General features: G+C 46.1%; 1 protein-coding gene across 1 annotated transcript in view; it reads right to left on the reverse strand.

Moving 5' to 3' along the window:
* Positions 1-24,458, reverse strand: part of TRPC4AP (transient receptor potential cation channel subfamily C member 4 associated protein) — a 74,463-nt gene that overhangs the window by 1,380 nt on the left and 48,625 nt on the right. Inside the window, exons 8-17 of the mRNA XM_057529715.1 lie at positions 23,100-23,357; positions 12,874-13,016; positions 9,870-10,001; positions 7,705-7,763; positions 6,063-6,164; positions 4,799-4,882; positions 3,636-3,726; positions 2,409-2,549; positions 1,713-1,821; positions 979-1,091 (exon numbers count right to left, since the gene is read on the reverse strand). Coding sequence (XP_057385698.1) covers positions 979-1,091; positions 1,713-1,821; positions 2,409-2,549; positions 3,636-3,726; positions 4,799-4,882; positions 6,063-6,164; positions 7,705-7,763; positions 9,870-10,001; positions 12,874-13,016; positions 23,100-23,357 — 1,232 coding nt within the window. The remainder of the gene's footprint in view (positions 1-978; positions 1,092-1,712; positions 1,822-2,408; positions 2,550-3,635; positions 3,727-4,798; positions 4,883-6,062; positions 6,165-7,704; positions 7,764-9,869; positions 10,002-12,873; positions 13,017-23,099; positions 23,358-24,458) is intronic.

The following is a 24,458-nucleotide window of genomic DNA, read 5'->3' on the forward strand; positions in this document are numbered from 1 at the left end:
GTGCCGGCAGTCCCAGGGGCCCCAGTGGACCGGGGGTGCCACTGGGCAGGGAGGATGGTGTCCCTGGCAGAGTCCAGGGGCCACGCACTGTGCTGCCCCTGCAGAAGGCTGACAAGAGGACTGGGGAGAGGAACAATGCTGGCATCCTGGCCCAAGTGGCTTCCTGGTCCCTCACCCCACCCCCCACCCCCACCCTGGGATGTTCCGGTGGGAACGGCATCATCAGTCTGGATAGAGTCCACTCTTCCTCCAGAATCAGCTCAGGCATCGCTTCTTCCCAGGAGCTTCGATCCCTGGGGCGGGGGGGTGCACGCATCAGATGCAGGTGCCTCACTCTGCTTCACTCAGCGCTAGATGGGCAGCTTCCTGAAGTGTCTCGGACTGTTTCGTTCACTGTGCATCCCCAGCCCAGGGCCTCGCCTCAGTAAACGTTAGATGAAGGAACGAAAGAACAACCTCTGAGTATTACCCCCATTTTAGAAAAGAGGGGTGTGAAGCTCGGAAAAGGGTCAGCTGCACAGTTATCTGTTGAAGGAGGTGGGAGTCAACATCAGGTCCAACCCCAAAGTCTGCACAGGAGGCTGGGCTCGGAGAGCACTGGACTGGGAGTCAGAGCTCAGTGCCCATCCTGACTCTGCCCCAAACCACCTGTGACCTTGGAGCCTTGCTCCCTCCCCAGGCCCCTTCTGTAAAATGGGGCACTGATCCTTATTGGAGAAAAGTCCTCAGAATAGCTGGGAGGGTTTCCCAGGAACCAAGGGATGGGTCTCAGGAGATGTATTGGGTTGGCCCGAAAGTTTGTTCAGTTTTAAGTAAAAAGACACATTTTTCATTTTCACCAAGAACTTTATTGAATGTATTCATTAACCAAACGAACTTTTTGGCCAACCCAACACTTCTAGGGTGAAGGTGGCTCTGGGAGGAGGGTAACTGCTTCCAATCTCCCCTTCCCTGTGGCAGGTCTGCAGGGCCTCTCACCTGGGTCAGCGTCTGCACGTGGATGATATTGATGAGGCGGAAGAGGAAGGACATCTGTGTGGGCACCTGGGATATGTAGGCAAGCAGGCGGCACTCGGACAGGACCTCTGCGACTAGGGACAGAGAGGCAGAGGTGTGAGCAGCAGGTGTGGAAGCTGGTCTGTGGCTCAGGCCCAGGGGCCTGACACCCAGGCTTCTAGTCAAGCCCCCCTTGGGCTCTGACTCTGAAGCTGGGAGCCCCCACTGTCAAAACAACTACAGAAAAGGTTGGCTGCAGCAGGAACAAATCTCCAGCTGCTCTGCCACCCTGGCTAAAGCCTGCGTTCTCACTAGAGCCCCTGCCAGGAGTTTGCTTCCACCTTGTCCTTCGGTCACGTTTGGGAACCGCCTCTCCCAGAGGCCCTCCCCAGGCTTCACCACCTGGGGGCCTCTCATCCCAGGCAAGTCCAGGCCAGGAGAGGAAGGGTGTTGTTTTTTGCATTTTGCTGGCAACAGTGTTTTTTTTTTTTTCACCTGCCATTAAAATGTCACACATGCTCATCAGAGGAAGCATGGATGATAAAAGTAAAAGCCAAGAAAATTTCACCCTGAGAGCCACCGCCTTGACCCCAACCACGTGGGTGTTCGGTGCAGCTACTTCCAGACATTTCTGTCTCCTTGCTAGAGGCTGGGCGTTTGATACCAATTGCAGCCACACTGGACCGATTCACCTTGGCATTACGGCTTTTTCTTACCTTTCATGTCCACCTGGTTTTCGAATCGGTCCAGTGACAGAGTGACGCAGCGCACCAGCATGTTGGAGTCCACCAGCGAGCTGTTGATCTGCTTCAGGAACACCTGGAACTGGAGCGGAGGCTGGGCTGACCGGGGTGGTGGGCTCTCGGCTGGAGACGGCCAAGGCCTAGGGCATGCAGTCACTGCAGGGGGCATCCCCGTACCCTGGCCCAGCTGTTTCCAACAGGAAGACTGAAGCTCGGACAAACCTGTGCCCTGCCCTCACCACCTAATAAGCAGTCCCAGCAAAAGAACTCGACTCAGATCTTCTGACACTATGTCCAGTGTTTTCTGCATTGAAGGGTCTACTGTCATTTTTACTTCAACTTGTCTTGAGCTAGGTTTCTGCCACACACATCCTGTGAGCCTAACACACCGGGCCCAGTCCTGCCCTTCTGGGGCTCATCATGGCACCCAGCACGCTGCATCAGACCCATTTCCAAGCCCACCTGCCCACAAGCAGCTGAGACTTTCATCCCTGTGTACCCAGGGTCTAGCACAGTGCCCGGCACACAGCAAGGGCTAATGAATGTTTGTTGACAACTACCCGCTGACTCCCCAGGACTCTCCAATTTAAAACCAGCACCTGAAGACTGGGCTCCAACATAGCTTCTGGATGATGTGGCAAACCCCACGGAAGCCTGGGTTAGACTTACCTTTGCATCCGTGTTGATGTATTTATTGAATCTCTTGAATGCATCAACATTAAACTTCATCAGCTCCCCCAGGAGGTCAAAGTAACTTTGGAGCACATCCCGCGACTTGCACTCACTGTCCACAATGCAGTAGAGGATGTGCTGGGGGTGGGAGAGGACAGGGTGAAGGCAGGAAGGCGGCTGATCCCGGGGGCCAACAGGCACACATGGCTGCTGCCCCCAGGCTGCGCTCATCTAAGCTGCCCACCGCCGGCCTCCCCCAGCCCTGGCACGTAGCTCAGACCACGTGGCATTAGCTTCGAGCAAGCATCCAGGTTGATGGAACCTGCTCCCCTGTCTAGATTCTCATCTGAGGATGCTGGCGGCTGCCAGGGCAGGGCCAGGCCTGACACGCCTCGCCAGGAAGGCGGGCGGGAGGCGGGGGTAGGTTGGGCTACGTAGCCACAACCTCTCTCGCTTGCCCAGGTCTGAGCTAAACTGTCCGCAAGATGACCAGGCCCTCCAGCTCGCAGGGAGGCGGCCGTCTCCAGAGGTAACACTGGCCACTGCCCGAGCACTGAAGCCATTCAAGTGAAGCACAGGGTTTAAGAACACGAGACACATTTTGACCCCATGGTTTGTCTTTATGTTAATAAAAGAAGAAGTTCACACTAAAGTCAGTGAACTTTTATCAAGAACATAAAGCAATTTATTAACTCCTTGAGAAGGTTTTCTATGACAGTTAAACTGTTTCCTTTTTCATTTTTATTTTCTTGAAGTTGTATATACCAATTTGGATCAATTCTTTTCCTTATGGGTTTTTATAACAATGCATGGGTCAGTTTCTTATTTGTATCTTTTTTATTTTTTTTTAACCAATTGTAGCTTTGGACATTTTGCCCTACCTCCCTTCGTAAATTTTGCTTTTTCTGGAGGCCATTTTTCAATAAAGGGAAATTAACTTTCAGTCAGCAGCAAAATATCCTCAGGGTCAAAAGGCCTTGCTGAGCAACTTTACAGACTCCTATAATCCTCCATGGCCACCCCCAGATCCCTCAATCACCCATTAGGCACCCATGGGGAACCCAGAGTTGACAGCTAAGGGGAAGTACCAGGGCGATCCGCACTGGCATTTTACGATAAAGAGATCTGGTCTGCTCTGCCAGCTGTCTAGGTCTCAGGACAGGAAAGCAACGCATGGGGCTGGGGAGAGGGACACCCGACACCCTGGCTCCTCCGGGCCATTACCTCCAGAAGGCCTCGCTTCAGCAGGAACATCTGGTCTGCATAGGAGGTGGTCCCTCGGAGGAAACTCTCCACAGCCCGGGCTTGCCAAAACCTGCGACCCAAATGTTGACCCCTGGCCCAGGTGGCTAAGGCTGCCCTCTTCTGGCCCATGTTCTATTCACCAAGGGGCTGGGAGATGTCTGCTGCCTTTTCATTTATCCAACAGACATTTACTGAACGTCTATCTACTAGGCATCGGGCCTCACACTAGGCATTGGGGACACATCAAGGGTCCCCATCCTCAGGGATCTGACAGCTCAGGGGGGAACAGTCCTCCATGTGGTTCGTCTGGAAGGAGCTGTGTCTTGGAGAAGGCAGCGTCTAGGATCAAAGGGCTGGCCCTGTGAATCACGTGTGAAAACACACTCTAGCCTCTGCCCCTTCAGAGGAACAGGAGGACATGGAAGTGAGGGGCCAGGAATGCATAAGGGAACCTGACAGACGTGTGGACAGACCACCGAGCTCACTTCTGATGGGCTGTCCTAGAGAAGAGGTGGCCGATCTTGACTGAGTGGCCCCGGAGGGCAGAGCTGGGATCCGTAAGAGGACGTCAGGACAAAGCAGGCTGAGTTGACAGGGGACCCCTGGGGATGGAGCCTACTGACAGCTCACACCCACTCTGATGGAATGCCTCCCTCACCTGCTACTGCTGTCTGCAGCCTTTAAGACTCAACTTAGATGAGTCTAAGGAACTGAGGTGCCCTCCCTGTCCGCACCCGCCCCACCAGCCTTTCCTTTGCTCCCACCGCTCCTGGGACAGGTCCTGGCTCCGAGCCTTTCCACGCTGCATCCCCCACGCAGGTTTCTTTTCATGCTTGTTTCTCACAACCCAGGGAACTCCATGTGGGCAGGGACTGTAGCTCCCATTTCTCCCCCACCTGTCCAGCACCAGCACAGAACAGGTGCTTGGTGAATGCTTGGTCAATTCTTGAAACACACTGGTGGCACGCAGAAGCTAGTGAGTACGTGCTGAGTCAACACAAGGGAGACGGCAAACTCCCTCTCCCGGACAGTAACCAGATGTCCGGGGTAGAAGCTGGTGACTAAAGAAGGTAATTCTAACAGCTTAAGAAACACTTGGCTCCTGGGCCCTCAGGAGTGGCAGATGCGTGTCCCAGATCTACCTGAAAGATGACTCAGCTGGCTCCTTCTTCATGACCTGCAGCAGACGAGTTAATAAGCCCCTCTTCCCATCACACACCAAACTCCTGAAATAAAACAGACAGGAACATATTGGGGGCAGATCTGAGAGGCTGACAGGGGCCAAATTCCACTTGGCTGAAGGACTGTGTCTTGGGGCCCTGGGGTTGGGTGTCTCTGCTGGGTTAGGTGGGTAAAAAAACATGGTGACATTTCCAAACCTACAGGATGTCCTCCTGCTCTACCTGGGTTCAGAGCACCCTAAGGACTCCTGCAGTCTCACAACTGAATAGCCAAGTGCATTCTCACTACATCTCAGGGCAGCTTTTCCTGCCCAAACTCACTGACAAGTGATGAGAGGCCAAAAACACAACCAGAGTCATACAGGGCTCAGAACTGCTGGAGAGAGGGCTGCTTACAACAAAAGTGGGTTTGAAATACCATGACAGTCTAGCAGATGGGGCAAAGTCTGTGCCAACAGGGTGAGGCAGGGAGTACCCTGGGCCCCAGCTTCAGCTCCAGCTGGCCTTGGACAAGTACCTGAGGTTCTGGGCCTCCGCTTCCTGGTCTAGGAAGCAAAGACAGTAAGTGAGGAAATGACTCAGGTTGCATTATTGGGGAGAGAAGGCCAAGCAGGCAGGGACTCTAGGTCCTTAAACTCCCCCTTCAATTAGAGCAGCTCTACTATTCACCCACTACAGCTGTTAGGGTGGGACTATATTCAGTTTCATTTGAACAAAGATTTCTGCTACTTTAAAAGTAAAAACAAACAAACAAACAAAAAAGGCTGGAGAATTACAACTCCTGTTGCTGGATACAGTCCTCCCTGCCCTGACCCCTGTGAGCCTGTGACTTCCCTGCTCTGCTCCAGAAAGTGAGGCAAGTATAACCCAGCTAATGGGACTTGACAGAGGGCAGGAAAGGAGCATGTCAACGAAGCTGAGTGACAAGGGAGAGAGCAGAGTATATACGACCTGTGGCAGGTGACCTCTCCGAGCCCCTGCTCCCCAGTCTGTAAAGTGGAGGTGACGATGGCACTTCCCTCCAAGGGCTGCTGTGGGGCTCCAATGAGATAATGCAGGTGACGGGAGGACAGTGCCTGGCACACAGGAGCCCTCAAGACACTGTAGCTACACATGCGTGAGAAAGGACAAGTACACACACCTGTGTGCACCCATCTGGGAGCCCTGGGACACGCAGGAAACCAGGGTGAGCTGTGGGTCACAGATGCACCCCAGCCATGCTCACCTGTCAGTGTTGAGGACGGCTTCCACCTCGGGGATGTTGGCCTTGAGAGAGATGGCGCTGAGTTCATTCAGCTCTTGGTTGTTGAGCAGTAGATACTTGTTCCTGAAATAAATGTGTTGGAGGCGGTAAAGGACAGGAACTGTGGCTGCCGCATCAACACTGGGCTAGTCCCCTGCCCATCTGCTGTGGAGGGGATCCGAGAAGCCCCCGGGTACCCGCCCCCAACACCACTTACCCCGAGCCAGCATTCTGCGGCAGGGCACACAGCCCACTGCTCTCAGGCTGTGGGAGTCTCCCTGGCCCCAACGCCCACCCTCTGCCTGCCACGTCCACTAATGAGGCCCCTTTCCTTAGCATCTCTAGGCCTTTCTTTTGCCACTGAACATTTCTATTTAATTTCTCAAAGGCACTTCCAACTCAGTGATGTCCAAATCAAACTCATTATTTTACTCCTCAAGACTGGCCCTGTTCCAGCATTCCCACCAGGAGGCCTGAGTCAGCTGTGACACTCCCTCCCTCCTTTCCCTTTCACATCCAGGCCTCTCGTCACCCAAGTCATGTGGACAGAACCAGCTTCCTAAATGGTCTCCCCACAGGAGTCAATCCCACACACAGCACCCGGAATGATCTTCAGATAACTGGAATCTGATCATGTCACTCCCATGAAAAATGCGCCCACATTTTCGCACTGCTTTAGAATATATAAAATCCAAGCCTGTGAACACGACCCATCAGATTTAAGAGTCTGATGAAAGCTAGGGGCTGAATTCTTCAGGAAAAAAAGGACACGTTCAGAACATATTGGTGCCATTTTTCAGGGCTGACATACTTGCTGGAGCTTGAGGCCTTCAGACAGAGAACCTCTCAAAGAGGATGATCAACACGATCCAGACAAAAGCTGCAAAGTGAAGGCCCTTGAGGTCACATGTGTCCTCAGGCATGTCCTATTAGCTTATACAATGTTTCAAAAGAATATAAACCAGCACTTAAAAATCAGGACTTTTCACATAAATCTTCATTTCTGGCTTTCCCTGGGGGAAAAACTCAGAAGCTATGCAACACTGGGCCTTGTTTCCCGTACACCAACAGCTGCTAAGAGCTGAGCAGTGGCTGCCTGTGTGTTCCAGCTCACCAAGGTCTCACCAACGCCAAGGTCAGCTGCCATTTACCCCTCCCCTGCACTTCCCTTATAGCAGAGAATCATTCTCCAATACATTCTCCACCAAAGGTTGGACAGTAAAAATAAGAGGGCAGAGTGTGTTTCAAGGAAAACGGGAGAGAGTACATCTCCTTGTACAGGTGAAGAATATTCCATCTGCTCAACATGCCAATACTCAGCCCACTTTGGCCATGTGAGGTTCCTGCTGGCCCCTGCAAATAGCCAAGCTCCTGGCTCAGAGGGACAGACGGCTGAGAGCTGTTATTGACCCCAAGGGTAATAAGGGGCCAGCAACTTCCGCACTCACTTCCAAGGTGGCTGTGGGGCAAGGGGAAATTCAGTGTAGGGCCTGGCATAAAGGAAGGGCTGCACGAATGGCAGCCCTCATCACGGAAGTGCAGCCCCATGCGGTGAGAGTGGCTCTCACGGTGCCCAAGAAAAGACAGCGAAACAACTCTCCTCCCAGGGACGGCTCGTACTTACTCATGGTGGTCGCTGAAACTCTGGAGGAGCCTCAAAAACTGAATCTTCAAGGTGATGTCCTAAAATACACGTGCATCCTCGATGTTAAAACCACAGTCACAATGTTCCAAAAGAAAACAAAAGGCTCTGGTGACAGCCTGGATGTCACTCTGCTTCTCTGAGCCCCTGTCCTCGCGCACAGTGAGGACTTCTCTTTAGTCAGAAAACCCTTTGTCCGCATCTGGCCAACAGCATATTAAGCTAATGTAGACCCTTCCTGTTAAAAACACCCCAACATACTGGATAAAAAATAACTGAAATTGGGCTTCCCCGGTGGCACAGTGGTTGGGAATCCACCTGACAATGCAGGGGACATGGGTTCGAGCCCTGGTCCGGGAGGATCCCACAAGCTGCGAGGCAACTGGGCCGGCACACCACAGCTACTGAGCCTGCGCTCTAGAGCCCGTGAGCCACAACTGCTGAAGCCTGTGCACCTAGAGCCCATGCTCCACAACGGGGGAGGTCACTGCAGTGAGAGGCCCGCGCACCACAGGCCCCCGCTCGCCACAATTAGAGAAAGGCCCGCGGGCAGCAATGAAGACCCAATGCAGCCAAAAATAAAATAAATTAATTTTTTTAAAAAAAGTCCTAAAAAAAAAATAACTGAAATTATTTTAAATGTGAGGCTAAGTTCATAGGAAAGAAGGGAAATTCTACTAGAACCAGAAATGAAAGGACCGAGTTCAGAGCAGTGAGCACAAGAGCTGATGGCTGGCAATCCTGGGCGGGTGGAGAAGTGGAAATGAGACTTATTCGGGCCAGGGCTTGGGTTTCAATGCTCTGCAGGGACCAGAAAGAATCTTGGGCCCATAGAAAGCCTGCAGAATGTATACATTTGGTGAAAAAAGGGTTAGAAAAACCCCACCTACCAGCCCAGGGAGCTGGCAAAGAAGCCTGTCTCTGCCAGGGTGCTGCTGGTGGTGGAGGGGAGCCCCCAGGTCCCCAGGAGGACCCTGGGCTCATACTACCAGAGTGGGAGGGCAGACACTCAAAATGAAACCTTGTCCTGGGATGCCATGCCCCCTGAAGTACCTGGCAGACAAAAGCCAAATGTTCTATAGGACTACTTCCAGGGCCCAGGCTACACAGGTACTCACAGGGAAAACAAGCTCCCCCTCCCCCGAAGGTGACCTTCTACAAACAGTACAGAACACAAGGCAACACTCCACCCCGAGGTGAGTCTGAAGACTCAGACACAAGTAGCACCCCATGAGCAATCCAAAAAAGACCATAAAAAAGTATGTTATGAACAAATAAAGAGACAAAATTAAAGACAGAAAATGCAACAGAAGAACAAAATATTAACATAATGAATAAAAGACCACGTAGCTTTTGACAAAGATCCAGACAAAATGTCTAGAAATGCATAATATATTCACTTGAAATTAACTCAAATGGATGTGCTGAAAGGTAAATCTGACAAAGCCAAGGAGAAAAACAGTAAACTGGAAGATACGGCACTGAGGAAAGTCCCCAGAATGTAGCTTAGAGACCAGGGAGGACGCGTGTCACTGGGCCTGGTGGCCGTGTGGCACTTTCCCCCTCATGCTGATAGCCGATGATCTTTCTTTTGCAAGAAACAGAGGCTCAGAGATTCAGTGACTTGTTCAAGCTCTCCCAAAAAGCTGAGTGGCACAACAGGGCTCCTGACTCCCAGTTCAGTGCTCTCTAGGGCACCGTGAGAAAGACCAAGCAAAGGTGAGCCCTTGACCCTTAAAAAAGAGAAAACCTCCTAAAGCCCATTTTGGAGGCAGACCACTGGCGTGGTTCTGGAAGGCAAACCTACTATCAGTGGATGTAAATTACAATGGGATAGAGAACAGAATGAGGAAAAACTTGCTGTTCCATAGTAGAGAGGGTGGCCCTGTCTGGAGGAAAGTGAGTGCCCTGCCCAGAGGTGAACAAGGGAAGGCTGGCTGGAGGGCCTCAAAAGGGATTTCTGGATAGGTGAAGGGTGGGGGTCAGATCCTTCCCCAACGTGGCTTCCAATTATGGGGTTACACAGGCTATGACTTTCAGTTTCTGCTCTACTCTTAAAGAATGAAATTTCAAAGGGCCAAACAGCAGGTCTTGAAACAACTACTTCTGGCAAGCAAAGCCCATCTGTCACCAGGGTCCCTGCTCACCGGGCTACAGTCACAGTTCTGGTTGTGACCGTGGAGGACAAGGGCAGATGCTGAATGCTTCCTCCAAATCAGTTTGTCAAACAAATTATTCAGCCCGGGGATCAGCTTGAACTCCGCAATCATTCTGTGAACCTGGATGGGGCAGGAAGGCAAAAGCATTAAGACAAATGTGCTGTGAAGGCCTATCAAAGCCTGGGCAGGTAGGTACCATGAGGCTTCAGGACGAAGAGAGCACTGCTGAAGTTTAAAGAAAACAGCCACACTTACTCTACCCTCACCACCACTCCCACTACGCACAAACATACTTTTAAACTCTCTAAAAGGAGACATTAATAACTGGTAAAATTAGATGCTTCATGGGAGAACCCTGAATGTTCAGGATCAGAGGGGAGAAAGGCTTCACTTATACTCATTTACACCTTTTAATACAGAACTATGTGAATTACTGACCTATTAAAATAATTTTTTACATAACATAAAACAAAACTATTACTCCTTTTCAGGGCTGTTGTAAGGATAAAGTCAGAAAATGTACGTCTAGTCCAGAGCACAGCCCCAGTACTTACTAATTCCCATTTTACAGAGGAAAGGAAAGTTTACCAGGACTGATGTGGCCAAGGCAGGGGTGGAAATGTCACCCTAACTCAGGTGTTCTCATCTGAAAGCCTGTCCCTTCCCCGCCCACCACAGGCTGGTGTTTATCTTGGGAGACCAGAACTTGACAGTGCTGTGACTCTGGGCAACATTCTTCTTTAAGCCTGAGTCCCTTGATGGAAAATGAGGGCTGATGAAGCTGTTGAAAGGGCTGAATGAGGTAATGTGGGGGAAGCTCAGGGCCTGACTTACAGGAAGCACTGGAAAAAATGACTGTTGTATTGATTATTTTCATTAGCACCAGAGGGATGGAACTTACGACATTTGGTGAGCATTTCCAGTCTAGTGATTTCAACTTAGCCAAGACTGGTCAGAGAACCTGGCCCGAGTGCACAATAATAAGGTCACTCCAAGGAGGGGCCTTCTGGGGGACCTGGCCGGGGAAACTGTTCCCCCTGCTGTCCTGGTCTACGCAGGGTCTGTGAATCCATGTCCCCACACTGCCTAGCACAGAGTAGGAACTCAGTTAATGCTGACTGTGCAAATGAGGACACACCAGCATAACACTGGCTCTCAGGAAGGCAGGGTTCTGAGGCCAGCTGATGGTCCCTCCCAAGGAAGCGGCGGCTGTAATCACAGTTTAACTAAAGACCACAATGATTCATAGAAACTTGGTAACAGGAAGGCTCAGGGAGCAGGGAATTGTCATGGTGAGGGGATAGAAAGAAGAGTCAGGGCAGCAGAGTTTAAATCCTGGCTCTCACGATGCCTGGAGACTGAGAGCAGGGCCCTTTTTTGTATCTTCGTTTTCACAAGCATCAAGTGGGGTAGAGGTCACCACCTGCTGTATAACTTACCAAATAACCTCAAATTCAAATATGAATGACTATGAAAGTGCCTCAAAAAAGAAAAAGCACTCAACACAGGTAAGACATCGTGACTAATATTTTTTATAAGAAATATATATTCCATATTAAAGGAAGGAGCCCCAGTGCTGTGGACATCAGGGCAGGATCTCATCCAGCGTCCTGGTTTTAAATGCCAACCACAGGGTGACGACGCCCGAAGTTATACCTCCAGGCCCCTCTTCTCCCCTAACTCCAGGTGCAGGTAAGCCAAATGCCAATTCTAACAGACACCTAAACCTAACTTGTTCAAACTGAACTCCTCCCCTTCCTCCCTTCAGATGTCTGCCCCTCCAATCCTTACCCACCAGTCTTAACCATGTCAATAAATGGCAAACCATTCCTCCCACCTGCTTGGAAAGAGGTAAGGAAGTTACCTTTAACTCCTCTCTCCACTTAGGTCCACATCTAACCTATCAGCAAATCTTACCTGTTCTACCTTCAAAATAGATCCAGAACGCAAGCACCTCTCACCACTCCTGCCACTAACATGCTGGTCCTAGCTACTGTGAGCTCTTTCACACAGCAGCCAGAGGATGGCTTCCCGTTTCACTCAGAGTATAAACACAAGAACCCTTAAATGGCCTATGAAAGCCCAATGCGACCTGGTCCCCGTGCGACCCCTCAGCCCACCTCCCCTCGCTGCTGGTTCCTGTCCATCCCCCAACCCACCAGGCAGGCTCGCACCTACTTTCCACCTGGGCCTGCTCCCTCTACCTGGCAGGCTGCCTTGAGGGTCAGCATGCCTGGCTTCCTCGCTTTCTTCAGGACTTTGCCGGGCCAGATGTCATCTTTTCAGCCAGTCTTTTCCCTGCTACCCTCTCTAAAACTGCTCCTCACTTGTAAACTTGTGATAACTGCACCCATCTCACAGAGAGCTGTGTGAGAGTACACTCCCTAACTCAAAAAGGTGCTCAAGGACTGCTGAGTTCCCAGCTCCCCTTCCCTTAGCCCACCCCTCCCCCCAGGCCTCGTTTCACCCCTAGGCAAATGCGTAGGGAGCACGAGTGGGCGACTTATGCATCTTGAGGAGTGCTGCATACTTCTAGAGCCCTCCCCCTCCTCCTTGCTCCTCCCTCCTGGAACTGCTTCAAGGAACCTCAGCATGGCTGGACCCCCCGCAGTTGCCTAGTTTTCATAACTTGACACAGTTCCGACCCACCACCCCAAGCCCCCATCAGATTGGCAACTCCTCCAGTGCATCTATAGGGCAGACACTCACCCTTTACTCTGCACATTAACAAGGTCAGATAACATGGCTAAGCCGCCCACTCCTGCCCAGGGCACCAATGCTCTGTCTAGAAATGATGCCCACAGCAAGGTACAGTGGAAAGACTATGAGCCCCGGAATCAGACTGGTCCTGATGTGTAAAACAGGGATAAGGGACCCAACCCCTCGCTCTGCTGGGCCAGAGACAGAGGCATGGTGAGGGGCGGCCTAACAGGTGCCTGGGAAGTGTCCGCCCGCAGCTCCTCCTGCTCTGAGATGTGGCGGAAGGGCCCACCTGGTTTCGCTGGCGCCCCATCAGCAACACGCAGAGGACATAGAGCACTTCCAGTTTGTACATGATCTCATGCATGATCTTCATTGACTGAGGCAGCTGGGTCCTAGCTGAAGTGTGAGGCAGGCCATTTTCCTCCGAAGCCCCTGGAGGAGGGAACACAATGGAGGCTGAGACAGCCACCAGGAGACAGGGTTCAATCACTGCTCGTGAGGAAACATGTTTCTGCCCCTCAAACCTGCTCTGAACAGACCTGAGGTAACAGAGCCATCAGACTGGGCCCTGAGTCCGTGACAGAGACTCTGAAAGCCACAAAACTCTCTCCAGGCCACCGGGTTCAGGGAAGCTTAGAAACTTAGGAACATGGACTCCGCAATTCTATCCCATCAGCTTTTAACACCCAGTAAAAAATACCCTGACACAGCCAACCCAGTAACCTGATCCATGCCCAGCCCCCAAATCCTTTCTCCTGCCACCGCCAGACCCACCACGCCCACCCCGAGAAAGTGCCCAGACAGATGTCCAGCAGCAAACTGTGTCAAATTCTCTTCAGGTCACAAAGGGCTCTGAGTACTTGGTCCCTCTGCTTAGATGCCACAAGGGGGCACTGCTGAAGGACTGAAATGGATGCTTTTTGAAGATTTTTTTTCCCTCCTGTTTTTCAAACAGCCATGGAAAGTTTCCTAAGGCAGACGAGGCATCACAATCGATACTAGTGATACAGATGAACATATTATCTACTAGCAGGTTTTCATTTTACCCAATTGCATTATTAGTGACAACAGCAAAAGCTACATAATATTCATGGGACACAATATGTGTCAGGCATTGGGTTTTGGGCTTTAGGTAAACCATCTCATTTCCTCTACTACCCAGTTAACAAAAAAGTCTCAGTGGGTCATGCAGGCCACAGTGGAGGGTACTCTCGGGAATGGGGCAGAGCAAAGGGATGAAGACTGAGGGCGGGCTGTGGAATGACAACTTGCTGGCTGTGTGACCCTGGGCAAGTCAACTCCTCGTCAGGCTTTCAAGTGCTCTGTAAACGGGAAGAACAGTAGTGCTGCAGCAGTCGGCTAGAGTTCCTGTGAGGAGTGAAGGAGGACACAAGAAAGCCCAGCACCTGATTCTTGGGAAGCCTCACTCTTAGGTCCCTATTATTTTAAAAGGTCAGAGTCAGGAGACCTTAGGATTTACTTCCCCTTAGTTTTCCTCATCTTTAAGGTGGAAGGATGAATCAGTAACTACTAGGTCCTTTTAAGCTCCTATTGGAACTGTTGCCCTAGAGGCCTTTTGAAAAGGCCAGAAAGTCTATGTGGTACAGAGCAGTGGTCATGAGATATATTCGGGTGAGGCGCATTCAGTTATGATTTCTGTATGGTGATATCATGACCTAAAATCCTAACTCACTCCACCCTACAGACTTAGAACTATTTTTTCCAGCCATGTTACATCACTAATATGAAAGCTGAAAGACGACCAGCTGCTGAACGAAGCATGACAGAGAGGCAGTGCAGCACAGGGGTTAAGGACTCGGAGCCAGACTGCTGGGTGGCTTTGGGGAAGTCTGTTGATGTGTCTATGCTTCAGTATCCATCCTCATCTGTAAAACAGAAATAATGGCAACAGTACCTATCTCTTACTAATGTTGCAAATATCAAATGATTTAATATGTTGAAAGTGCTTAAAAAATGCAGGGCACATGTACCCAACACACAAGTATGTGTTAAACAGAAGTAGAAAACGAACTCTGAGTTTTTGCTAATGCTTGCTTGCTATTTGTTTTCTTCCTTTTAATCTGCAAGCTCTTAATGGCAACGAAAGTGACAGCCAGCAAAGACTAAGAAAAATTTACTGGAAAAAATCTAATTGAGAAAATTCTATCTATTCACATATCTTTTCTTGCATGTTGGGAGGAAAACCATAATTACTCAATTTACATCTTGGGACTCCTTGGCCCCGCTCCCAGAACAGTTTAAGAGTCAACTGATTTGTAAAGAGAATCTGAAGAGCTACCACGCAGAATCGCGCCTCTGCTGCACACCTGCCGTGTAGGCTCCAGCGCCTCAGCGTCCTCATCACCTAGACTGGGGGTCTGGGGGGGACTGCGGGAGAGGACGTCTGTGGAAGGAGCAGGGGCGGTGGATGGCGCACGAGCCCTCCTCAGTAATGAGCGTCTGTGGAGAAAGAGAGATGCAGGCAGCCTGGACTCTGCCGAGTCACTGCCAACTTTTGGTGCCTGGTTTGCAAAGGCCTGACAAGAAACTCTCTGGGATAAATATTTTCAAGAATCACAGTCCTGAAAGCAATGGCCAGAGCTTAGTAACAAGGTGATTCCCAAGGATGAGGATGGAAAAACTAGTTTAAGAGGCCTGTGCTTCCCTCCAAATCTCTTCAGCTCCACAATACTGATTAAAGTGGGTACCACCCTCCATATATCTGTACTGTACCCTGGGGCACACTCACTTTAAAAAAAAACAAAACAGCTCTGAGCTATGATTCACATGCCATACAATTCACCCCTTTCAAACGTACAATTTATCGGTCTTTAATATATTCAAAGAATTGTGCAGCCATCTCCACAATCAATATTAGAGCATTTTTAATCACCCCTAAAAGAAATCCTGTTCTCATTAGCAGTCACTCCCCATTTCCCGCCAAGCCCCTACAGCCCCAGGCATCCACTAGACTACTTTCTAGAGCGTGCAGGCTTCAATAGTTGTGGTGCGTGGGCTCAGCAGTTATGGCTCGCGGGCTCTAGAGCACAGGCTCAGTAGTTGTGGCACACGGGCTTAGCTGCTCTGCGGCATGTGGGATCTTCCCGGGCCAGGGCTCGAACCCTTTTCCCCTACATTGGCAGGCGGATTCTTAACCACTGCGCCACCAGGGAAGCCCCATGTTATCTGTCTTTTTGATGATAATCATCCTATTGGGTGTGGAGTGGTATCTGATTGTGGGTTGGTGGCTAATGATGCTGAGCATGTTTTCATGTGCTTGCTGGCTATTCTTATATCTTCTCTGGAGAAAATCTATTCAGATCTTTTGCCCATAATTTGAAATGGGTTGTCTTTTCATTATGGAGCTGTAGGAGTTCTTTATATCTCCTAGATACAAGTCCCTTATTAGATATATGGTTGGCAAAAATGTTCTCCACCCTCCAAAAATGTTCTCCCATTCCAGCTTTTCACTTTCTTGATGGTGTTTTTTGAAGCATAAAAGGTTTTAATTTTAATGAAGTCCAATTTACCTATTTTTCATTTGGCTGCCTCTGCTTTAGTGTCATCTAAGAAACCACCACCAAATCCAAAGTCATAAAGGTTTACCCCTGTTTTCTTCTAAGCGTTTTACAGGATTAGCTCTTACATTTAGGTCTTTGATCCTTTTGAGTTCATTTTTATATATGATGTGAGGTAGGGGGTTCCAACTTCATTCTTTTGCATGTGGAGAGCTAATGGTCCCAGTACCATTTGTTGAAAAGACTATTGTTTCCCCAACTGAATGGTCTTGGCACTCTTGTTGAAAATCAACCGACCACATAAGTGAGCATTTATTTCTGAACTCTCGATTCTATTTCATTGTATATGTCTCTCTTTATGCCAGTAGCACACTGTCTTGATTACTACAGCTTTGTACTAAGTTGAAAAATTAGGAAATGTAAGTCCTCCATGTTTGTTCTTCTTCTTCAAGATTGTCCTGGCTATTTGGGGCCCCTTGCATTTCCAAATGAATTTTAGGACCAGCTAGTCCATTTCTGCAAAAAAGCCAGTGGGGATTGTGATAGGGACCATGTTGAATCTGTAGACAGATCTGTAGATCAAGGTGTGAAATATTGCTACTTTAACAATAATGACTCTTCTGATTCATGAACATAAGCTGTCTTTACATTCATTTAGGTTTTCTTTCTTTCAGTAACAATGATGTTTTACACTTTGAATTCAGAGTATAAGTTTTATATTTCTTTGCTAAATTTATCACTAAGTATTTTATTCTTTTTTGATGCTCCTTTATTTATTTATTTTTTTATTTTTTTAAAGATTTATTTATTTATTTATTTATTTTTATTGATTAATTGATTGATTGATTGCTATGTTGGGTCTTCGTTTCTGTGCTAGGGCTTTCTCCAGTTGTGGCAAGCGGGGGCCACTCTTCATCACGGTGCGCGGGCCTCTCACTGTCACGGCCTCTCTTGTTGCGGAGAACAGGCTCCAGACGCGCAGGCTCAGTAATTGTGGCTCACGGGCCCAGCCGCTCTGCGGCATGTGGGATCTTCCCAGACCAGGGCTCGAACCCGTGTCCCCTGCATTAGCAGGCAGATTCTCAACCACTGCGCCACCAGGGAAGCCCTTTGATGCTCCTTTAAATGAAATTGTTTTAATTTCATTTTTGGTTTGTTCATTGCTACTGTATAGAAATACAACTGATTTTTGTATACTGATCTTCCATCCTGAAACTGTGTTGAATGAACTTGTTTATTGGTTTAGCAGTGTTTTAGTGGATCCTTAGGTTTTTCTATATAAAAGATCACGTCATCTGTGACTAGAGATAGTTTTACTTCTTCCTAATGTGGATGCCTTTTATTTCTTTTTCTTGCCTAACTACCTAGCCAGAACCTCCAGTACAAAGTTGAATACAAGTAGTAAGAGCAGATATCTTTGTCTTGCTCTGATCCTAGTGAGGGAAAAGCTTTCAGTCTTCAGCTGTTAAGTATAATGTTGGTTGTGGGTTTTTTGTAGATGCTTTTTAACAGGTTGAGGAATTCCCTTCTATTCCTAGTTTGAATGTTCTTATCATGAAGATGGAGTTTGTCAAATGCTTTTTTTGCATCTATTGAAATAATCATGTAGCTTTTGTCCTTTGTTCTATTGATATGCTATATTAAATTGGTTTTCATATACTGAGCCAACCTTGCATAAATCCCACTTAGTTATGTATATACACTTGATCAGGTATATAATCTGTTTTTGCTGCTGTATTTTGTTTGCTAGTATTTTGTTGAGCGGTTTTGCATCTATACTTGTAAGACACATTAGTCTGTAATTTCCTTGTGATGTCTTTTTTCTTTTGGTCTTGTTTTGATATCTGGGTAATATGGCTTCATAGAATGAGTTAAGAAAAGTTCTTTCCTCTTCTATTTTATGAAAGAGTCTGTGATGTACTGGTGTTACTTCTTTAAATGGTTGGTAGAATTAACCAGTGAAGCCTTTTGGGCCAGGGCTTGTCTTTGGGGTAGTTTTTCATCACTAATTCAATCTCTTGTTATAGGTCTGTTCAGATTTTCTATTTCTTCTTGAGTCAGTTGCAGGAGTTTGTATCTTTCTTATAATTTTTCCATTTCATCTAGGTTATCTAATTTATTGGCATACAGTTGTTTATAGTATTCTCTTAGAGTCCTTTTTAAAAATCTTTGTAAGGTTGGTTATAATATACCCTCTTTCATTCCTGATTTTAGTAATTTGAATCTTGTCTCTTTTTTGCTTGGTCAGTGTAGCTAAAGGTTTGTCAATTTTGTTGACCTTTTCAAAGAACCAACTTTTGGTTTTGTGGATTTTCTCTATTGTTTTTCTATTCTCTATTTCATTAACTTCCAATCCAATCCTATTATTTCTTCTCATCTGTTTGCTTTGGGAATATAGTTTGCTCTTCTTTTTTCAATGATTTAAGGCGGAAAGTTAGGTTATTTTTTGAGCTGTTTTTAAACGTAGGCATTTACAGCTATAAATTTGTAAGCATCCTTTAGCTGCATTCCATAAGTTTGGTATGTTGTGCTTTCATTTTCATTTATCTCAAAATATCTTCTAGTTTCCTTTGTGATTTTATCTTTGAACCATCAGTTATTTACAAGTGTATTGCTTAATTTCCATACATTTGTGAATTTCTCAAATTTCTTTCTGCTATTAATTTCTAATATCTCTCCCTTGCAATTGGAGTACATACTTCGTACAATTTTAATCCTTTTAACTTTCCTGAGTTGTTCTTTTTTTTTTTTTAAGGCCTAGCATATGGTCCATCCTGGAGAACATTCCATGTGTACTTGAGAAGAATATGTTCTCTACAGTTATTGGGTGGAGTGTTCTATCAGTTCAGTCTAGTTGGCTTATAGTGTGGCTCAAGTCTTCTATTTCCTTGCTGATCTTCTATATAGTTGTCCACTATTGAAAATGGGTTATTAAAGTCTCCAACTATCATGTTGAACTGCCTATTTCTCTCTTTGAATCTGTTGGTTTTGCTTCATTTACTTTGGCTCTGTTGTTAGATACACACGCTGTTATATCTTCTTGATAGATTCACCCTTTTATATTATTATAAAATCTATTTTTAAAATCTCTGATAACATTTTTGTTTTAAAGTCACTCTTAGTACAGCCACTACAGTTTTCTTATGGTTGTCCTTTGCATGATACATCTTCTTCTGTCATTTACTTTCAACCTATTTCTACCTTTGAATAGAAAGTGTGTATCCTGTAGGCTGTATATAATTGGATCTTTTTAAAAAATCCAACATGACAATCTGTTTTTTGAATGAATTATTTAATCTATTCACATTTAATGTTATTATTGACAAAGTTGGATTTACTTCTGCCTTTTACTTTTTGTCTTCTATATAGCTCACTTTTTAAAATTCCTCTAGTTTTCCTTTAACACTTTCTTTTGCATTAAGTAAATATTTTCTAGTATAACACTGTAATTCCTTTAATGACTTTCTCACTATATTTCTAAAGTTACTTTCTTAGCAGTTGCTACAAGGCTTGCCTGCAATATACATCTTAACTTGACAGACTCTTTTTCAGATATAAATTAACTTAATTCCAGGGCTCCCAGAGCTCCCTCTTCCCCCTTTTTGTGCTATTATTATTATGCATACTACATCTACATATGCTAAAAGCCGAACAATACAATATACTGTATAATACATTGTATACATTGTTACACAATACTGTTATAATTATTACTTTATAAAATTTTATGTCCATTAAAGCAGCTGAGAAAAGAAAGGAGAGCAAGTAAATATTTACAGTCTGCTATAGTGACCCTCTTATTTACCATTTTGATTTTCTTCACTGATTCCTGTCAATTCGAGTTACCACCTTGTCCAATTTCCTTACTCCAATACAACTTTGGGTCCACCCACTTTCTTTGACCTGTTATTGTCAAATATATTACATTTCTATATGTTATAGGTTCAACAATGCAACTATAAACACATAGTTTTATACAACTGCTTTTAAAATTAGTTAAGGAGAAGAAATATGCACATATATTGTCTTTTATTATTATACAATTACCTTCACTGATGCTCCGTGTTTTTGCTGTGTGAATTTGAATTACTGGCCGAGGTAACTTGCTTTCAGCCAGTATTTCTCCTAAGGCAGGTCTGCTAGTAGTAAATTCCCTAAGTTCTTGTTTAAAATCTAGGAAGCTGTTTATTTCACCTTCATTTTTGAAAGAAGGTTTTATTGGATGTAATTCTTGGCTGAGTTTTTTCCCAGCACTCTGAATATGTCATCCCACTCCCTTCTGGCCTCTATCATTTCTGATGAGAAGTAAGCTGATAATCTTACTGGGATACTGTTGAACATGATGAGTCATTTTTCCCTTGCTACTTTCCAGATTTTCTCTGTCAGCATTTTCATTATGATGTGAATGGGTGTAAATCTTTGAGTTTATTCTACTTGCAGTTCTTTGAACTTCTCAGATGTGTACATTAATCATATTTGGGAAGTTTTCAGCTATTATTTCTCTTTTTTTCTGTTCCTTTCTCTCAGTGAACTTTTCATTCCAGTTATTGTATTTTTCATCTCTGGAACTTCCATTTGGCTTTTTATATCTCTTATCTCATTATTAATATTCTCTATTTGATGACACACTGTCATCACTGCTTCTTTGAGGATAGTTTCCTTTAGTTCTTTGACCATATTTATAATGGCTGCTTTGAAGTCTTTGTTAATTCTGGTATGTGGGCTCTCTCTCAGGCAATTTCTGTTGTCTGCTTTCTCCTACGTTTGGGTTATACTTTCCTGTTTCTTTGCTTGTCTCGATTTTTGTTAAAAACTGGACATTTACAGTAAATACTGTAGCAACTCTTGATACTCTTCCCTCTTTCTTCTTTCAGGGCTTGTGGTTGTTTTCTTGTTTATTTGTTTAATGCCCTGGCTAGCCTATTTCAGTAAAGTCTATTTCTCTGAGGACTGATGAGGCCATTTGGCAGAGAGCACAGCCTTGGGCATGTGTCCCTGGATGACAGTGTTTTAGCAGGGCTCTCTTTGTCTGGCTCTTTCCTTGAAATCTCTGTTAAACTTTCTGCCTCATCTAGTATGAAACAGTTGTCAGGCTCCACTAACTGCTGGCTGAATGCTCTACTGTTTTTGACAATGCCTTGAGGCATAAATTGCTCCAAAGTCTGATTCAATTAAATTCAGGCAGGGGTAGTTTTTGAGACTGAGGTTTGTTTTGACCTCAGCTTTAAGTTCTTCTTAGCCACCTCTTTCCTTGGTTCTCTCTGGTGAACTAGCTGGCATATGGTTTGGCTTTTTGTTCTCAATTAAAAAGAGCTCCTTTTATTTTTGTACCACCAAAATCTACACTGTTTCTGAGAATGACCTTGAGCTCAAACTTTCCAACATTCTGTTCTTACGTATTACCTCTCCCCCTGGCAAAATCTCAGTGCTATTACTCTGAGCAGGATAGGTAGCCTCTATAGCCTTCTCAGCTTGCCTCTGCCTACATGGTGGAACCTCTGTCCTACAAGAGAGCTGGGGCAAGGGCGATAAGGGCCATAGAATTCTTGGCCTACTGGGCCTGGGTAGAGCTTCTGTACTATGAGTACAGTATGGAGGTGGGTGGAGGGAAGGAGGACCTGGCATTATGCTATATCAAATAAGTCAGAGAAAGACAAATACTGTATGATATCATTTAATGTAGAATCTAAAAAAGCTCAGAGAAACAGAGTGGTGGTTACTAGTGGTGGGGTGGCGGGGGGAGGGAATGGGGAGTTATCGGTCAAAGAACACAAACTTCCAGTTATAAGATTAACAAATTCTGGGTATCCAGTGTATAGGATGGTGATTATAGCCAATACTATATCATATAATTGAATGTTGCTAAGAGAACAGATCTTAAATATTCTCACCAGAAAAAAAGAAATGGTAATTATGTGATGGGATAGAGGTGTTAGCTATTGCTACAGTGGCAATCATTCTACAATATATAAATGTATAAAATCAACACATTGTACAATTCAAACTTACGCAATATTATATGTTGATTATATCTCAAGAAAGTTGAGAAAAGGGATGGAGGGAGGGAGGGAGGGAGGGAGGGGAGGGAGAAAGAAAGGAGCCCCTGCCCTCTTGGCTATATTCATCAATAATTTAGCCTCTTCCACTCGGAGCTGGAACGGATGAGAAAAGCTGGTAGCCTGCCCCTTCCAGTGAGATTCTGTATTCCTTGTTTGGAAGCTGAGGGAGCCCTTTTAGGCCACACATGTCCAGAGTGGAACCTGCATCAAGCAGAAATTCTAGTGTCATAGGCTCTCAATGTTCTCACTAAATTTTAGTAGATTTTCTGGAAGAAATGTTTCCCCACTTGTTGTACACTCTGTGAACAACTTACACAGACTTTATGTGGATGTTTGTTGTTGCTGCTGTTGTGTACAGGCTTTGTTTAGTTTCACTGACCAAGCAGGTGCACGGAGCTCCACACACTGCCGTCCCAGGAACGAAATTCCTCCCTTCACTTTTATCTGCATGATTCCAGTGGGAATTCCTGGGTTTGTACAATTTGACCCCAGAATCAAATGCTCTGGGTTGAGCACCTCACCCAAAACAGGCCAGAGTAGTTCACCAAGGAGCTGGAGCTGAGACTAGGAGTCCACACATTTACTAGGCAGCCTACTTGTCAGAATGGAGGAAAGATAAGACTAAAGAAACGTGTAGAAAGAAGTGGAAACAGAGAAAGAACCCTCTGAGTTCCTAAAAATGCTCCGGTAATGTTTCCAGTCAATTCCTTGGGTTCTGCAACAAAGCCCCTGTCCCTGAAATCAGGTCTGCTTTAAGGGAGCTCAAAGAGGTTCTGTCACTGGCTATCAAAAGTCTTAACAATCATGATCCAGGACTGCCCTGAGGGAAATTCTACTTTGAGCAAATTTCAACTTATTCTGCTTGGAAAAGAGGTCAAGAATGGCTCTAGGAACCCACAGGAACGCTCCCCACATCTCAGGAAACCCATCCCGAGTACCTTGATTGTGCTCAGATTCCTCATTAGCCACTCGCATCAGGGCATCTAGCACCAAAGCATTGTCTAGCCAGGTGTACCACTCCTCCAACTCCTGAAGGAAGCTGGCTGTGCCTGTTGACTCTGACACCTTTCGAGTTGCCAGCTTGCAAAGCCGCTCGACAAAGCCAGGGATGCTGAGAAGGGCCGCTGTCGAGGAAAGAACAAAAGAGAAAATGTCAAAACAGAGACCAGCTCTAAAGCACTCAAGAAACAAACCAGCTTCTCACCTTAATCTGACAGCAGTTAGTCAGAGCTTCCCTTTAAAATGAAATGCCAACCCAAGGTAAAATAGCAATAAAGTTATAAAAACAAGTTCAATTTTAGCAGGTGCAGGGAAACAGACTCGTATCTACTGGTGGGAATATAAACTGGAATTACCTTTACGCTGTAAATCTGTGTGTCTCTGAGGTCCATTTCTGGGGATTTACCATAAAGAAATAACTAATTATATATACATAGATATCTGTATAGAGAGGTTCATTGGTGTGGTTTCCATAAGAGCAAAAAGGTAAAGATAACTATATGTTCATTAATAGCATACTGATTAAATGATACATCCATGCAGTGGAATACAACACACAGACACTAAGAACAATGACACACACATCTTTATACAGCAACTCCAGAAAGATGCTTGAATTTACTTGTTAAGGAAGTAACTTATTATTATTATTTTAGTGATTTTTATAAAAATTTATTTATTTTTTATTTATTTATTTTTTGGCTGCGTTGGGTCTTCGTTGCTGTGCGTGGGCTCTCTCTAGTTGTGGTGAGCAGGGGCTACTTTTCCTTGCAGTGCGCGGGCTTCTCATTGCGGTGGCTTCTCTTGTTGTAGTTGTGGAGCATGGGCTCTAGGTGCGCGGGTTTCATTCAGTAGTTGTGGCACACGGGCTCAGCAGTTGTGGCTCGCAGGCTCTAGAGCGCAGGCTCAGTAGTTGTGGCGCACGGGCTTAGCTGCTCCACGGCATGTGGGATCTTCCCGGACTAGGGATCGAATCTGTGCCCCCTGCACTGGCAGGCAGATTCTTAACCACTGTGCCATCAGGAAAGCCCCAGGAAGTAAATTATTAAACAGTATTGGCTTAAGCCCATTTTCTTTAAAATTTTAAAAGTTTTCTTCTTTAAAATATGCACATAATATACATATACACAGATAAAGAACGGAAGGATATGTACCAAGGTACTTACTGTGGCTGTTCCTGAGTAGGAGAGCATATAAATGCTTCTTTTAAAACTACTTAACTATGGTTTGATTTTCCTATAACACACACATACTAGCAGGAAGAAAAAAGAAAAGCCTTTACTCTTTTCTTTTTTTAA

This window comes from Balaenoptera acutorostrata, chromosome 15 (genome assembly GCF_949987535.1).
Source record: "Balaenoptera acutorostrata chromosome 15, mBalAcu1.1, whole genome shotgun sequence".
Taxonomy (NCBI): domain Eukaryota; kingdom Metazoa; phylum Chordata; class Mammalia; order Artiodactyla; family Balaenopteridae; genus Balaenoptera; species Balaenoptera acutorostrata.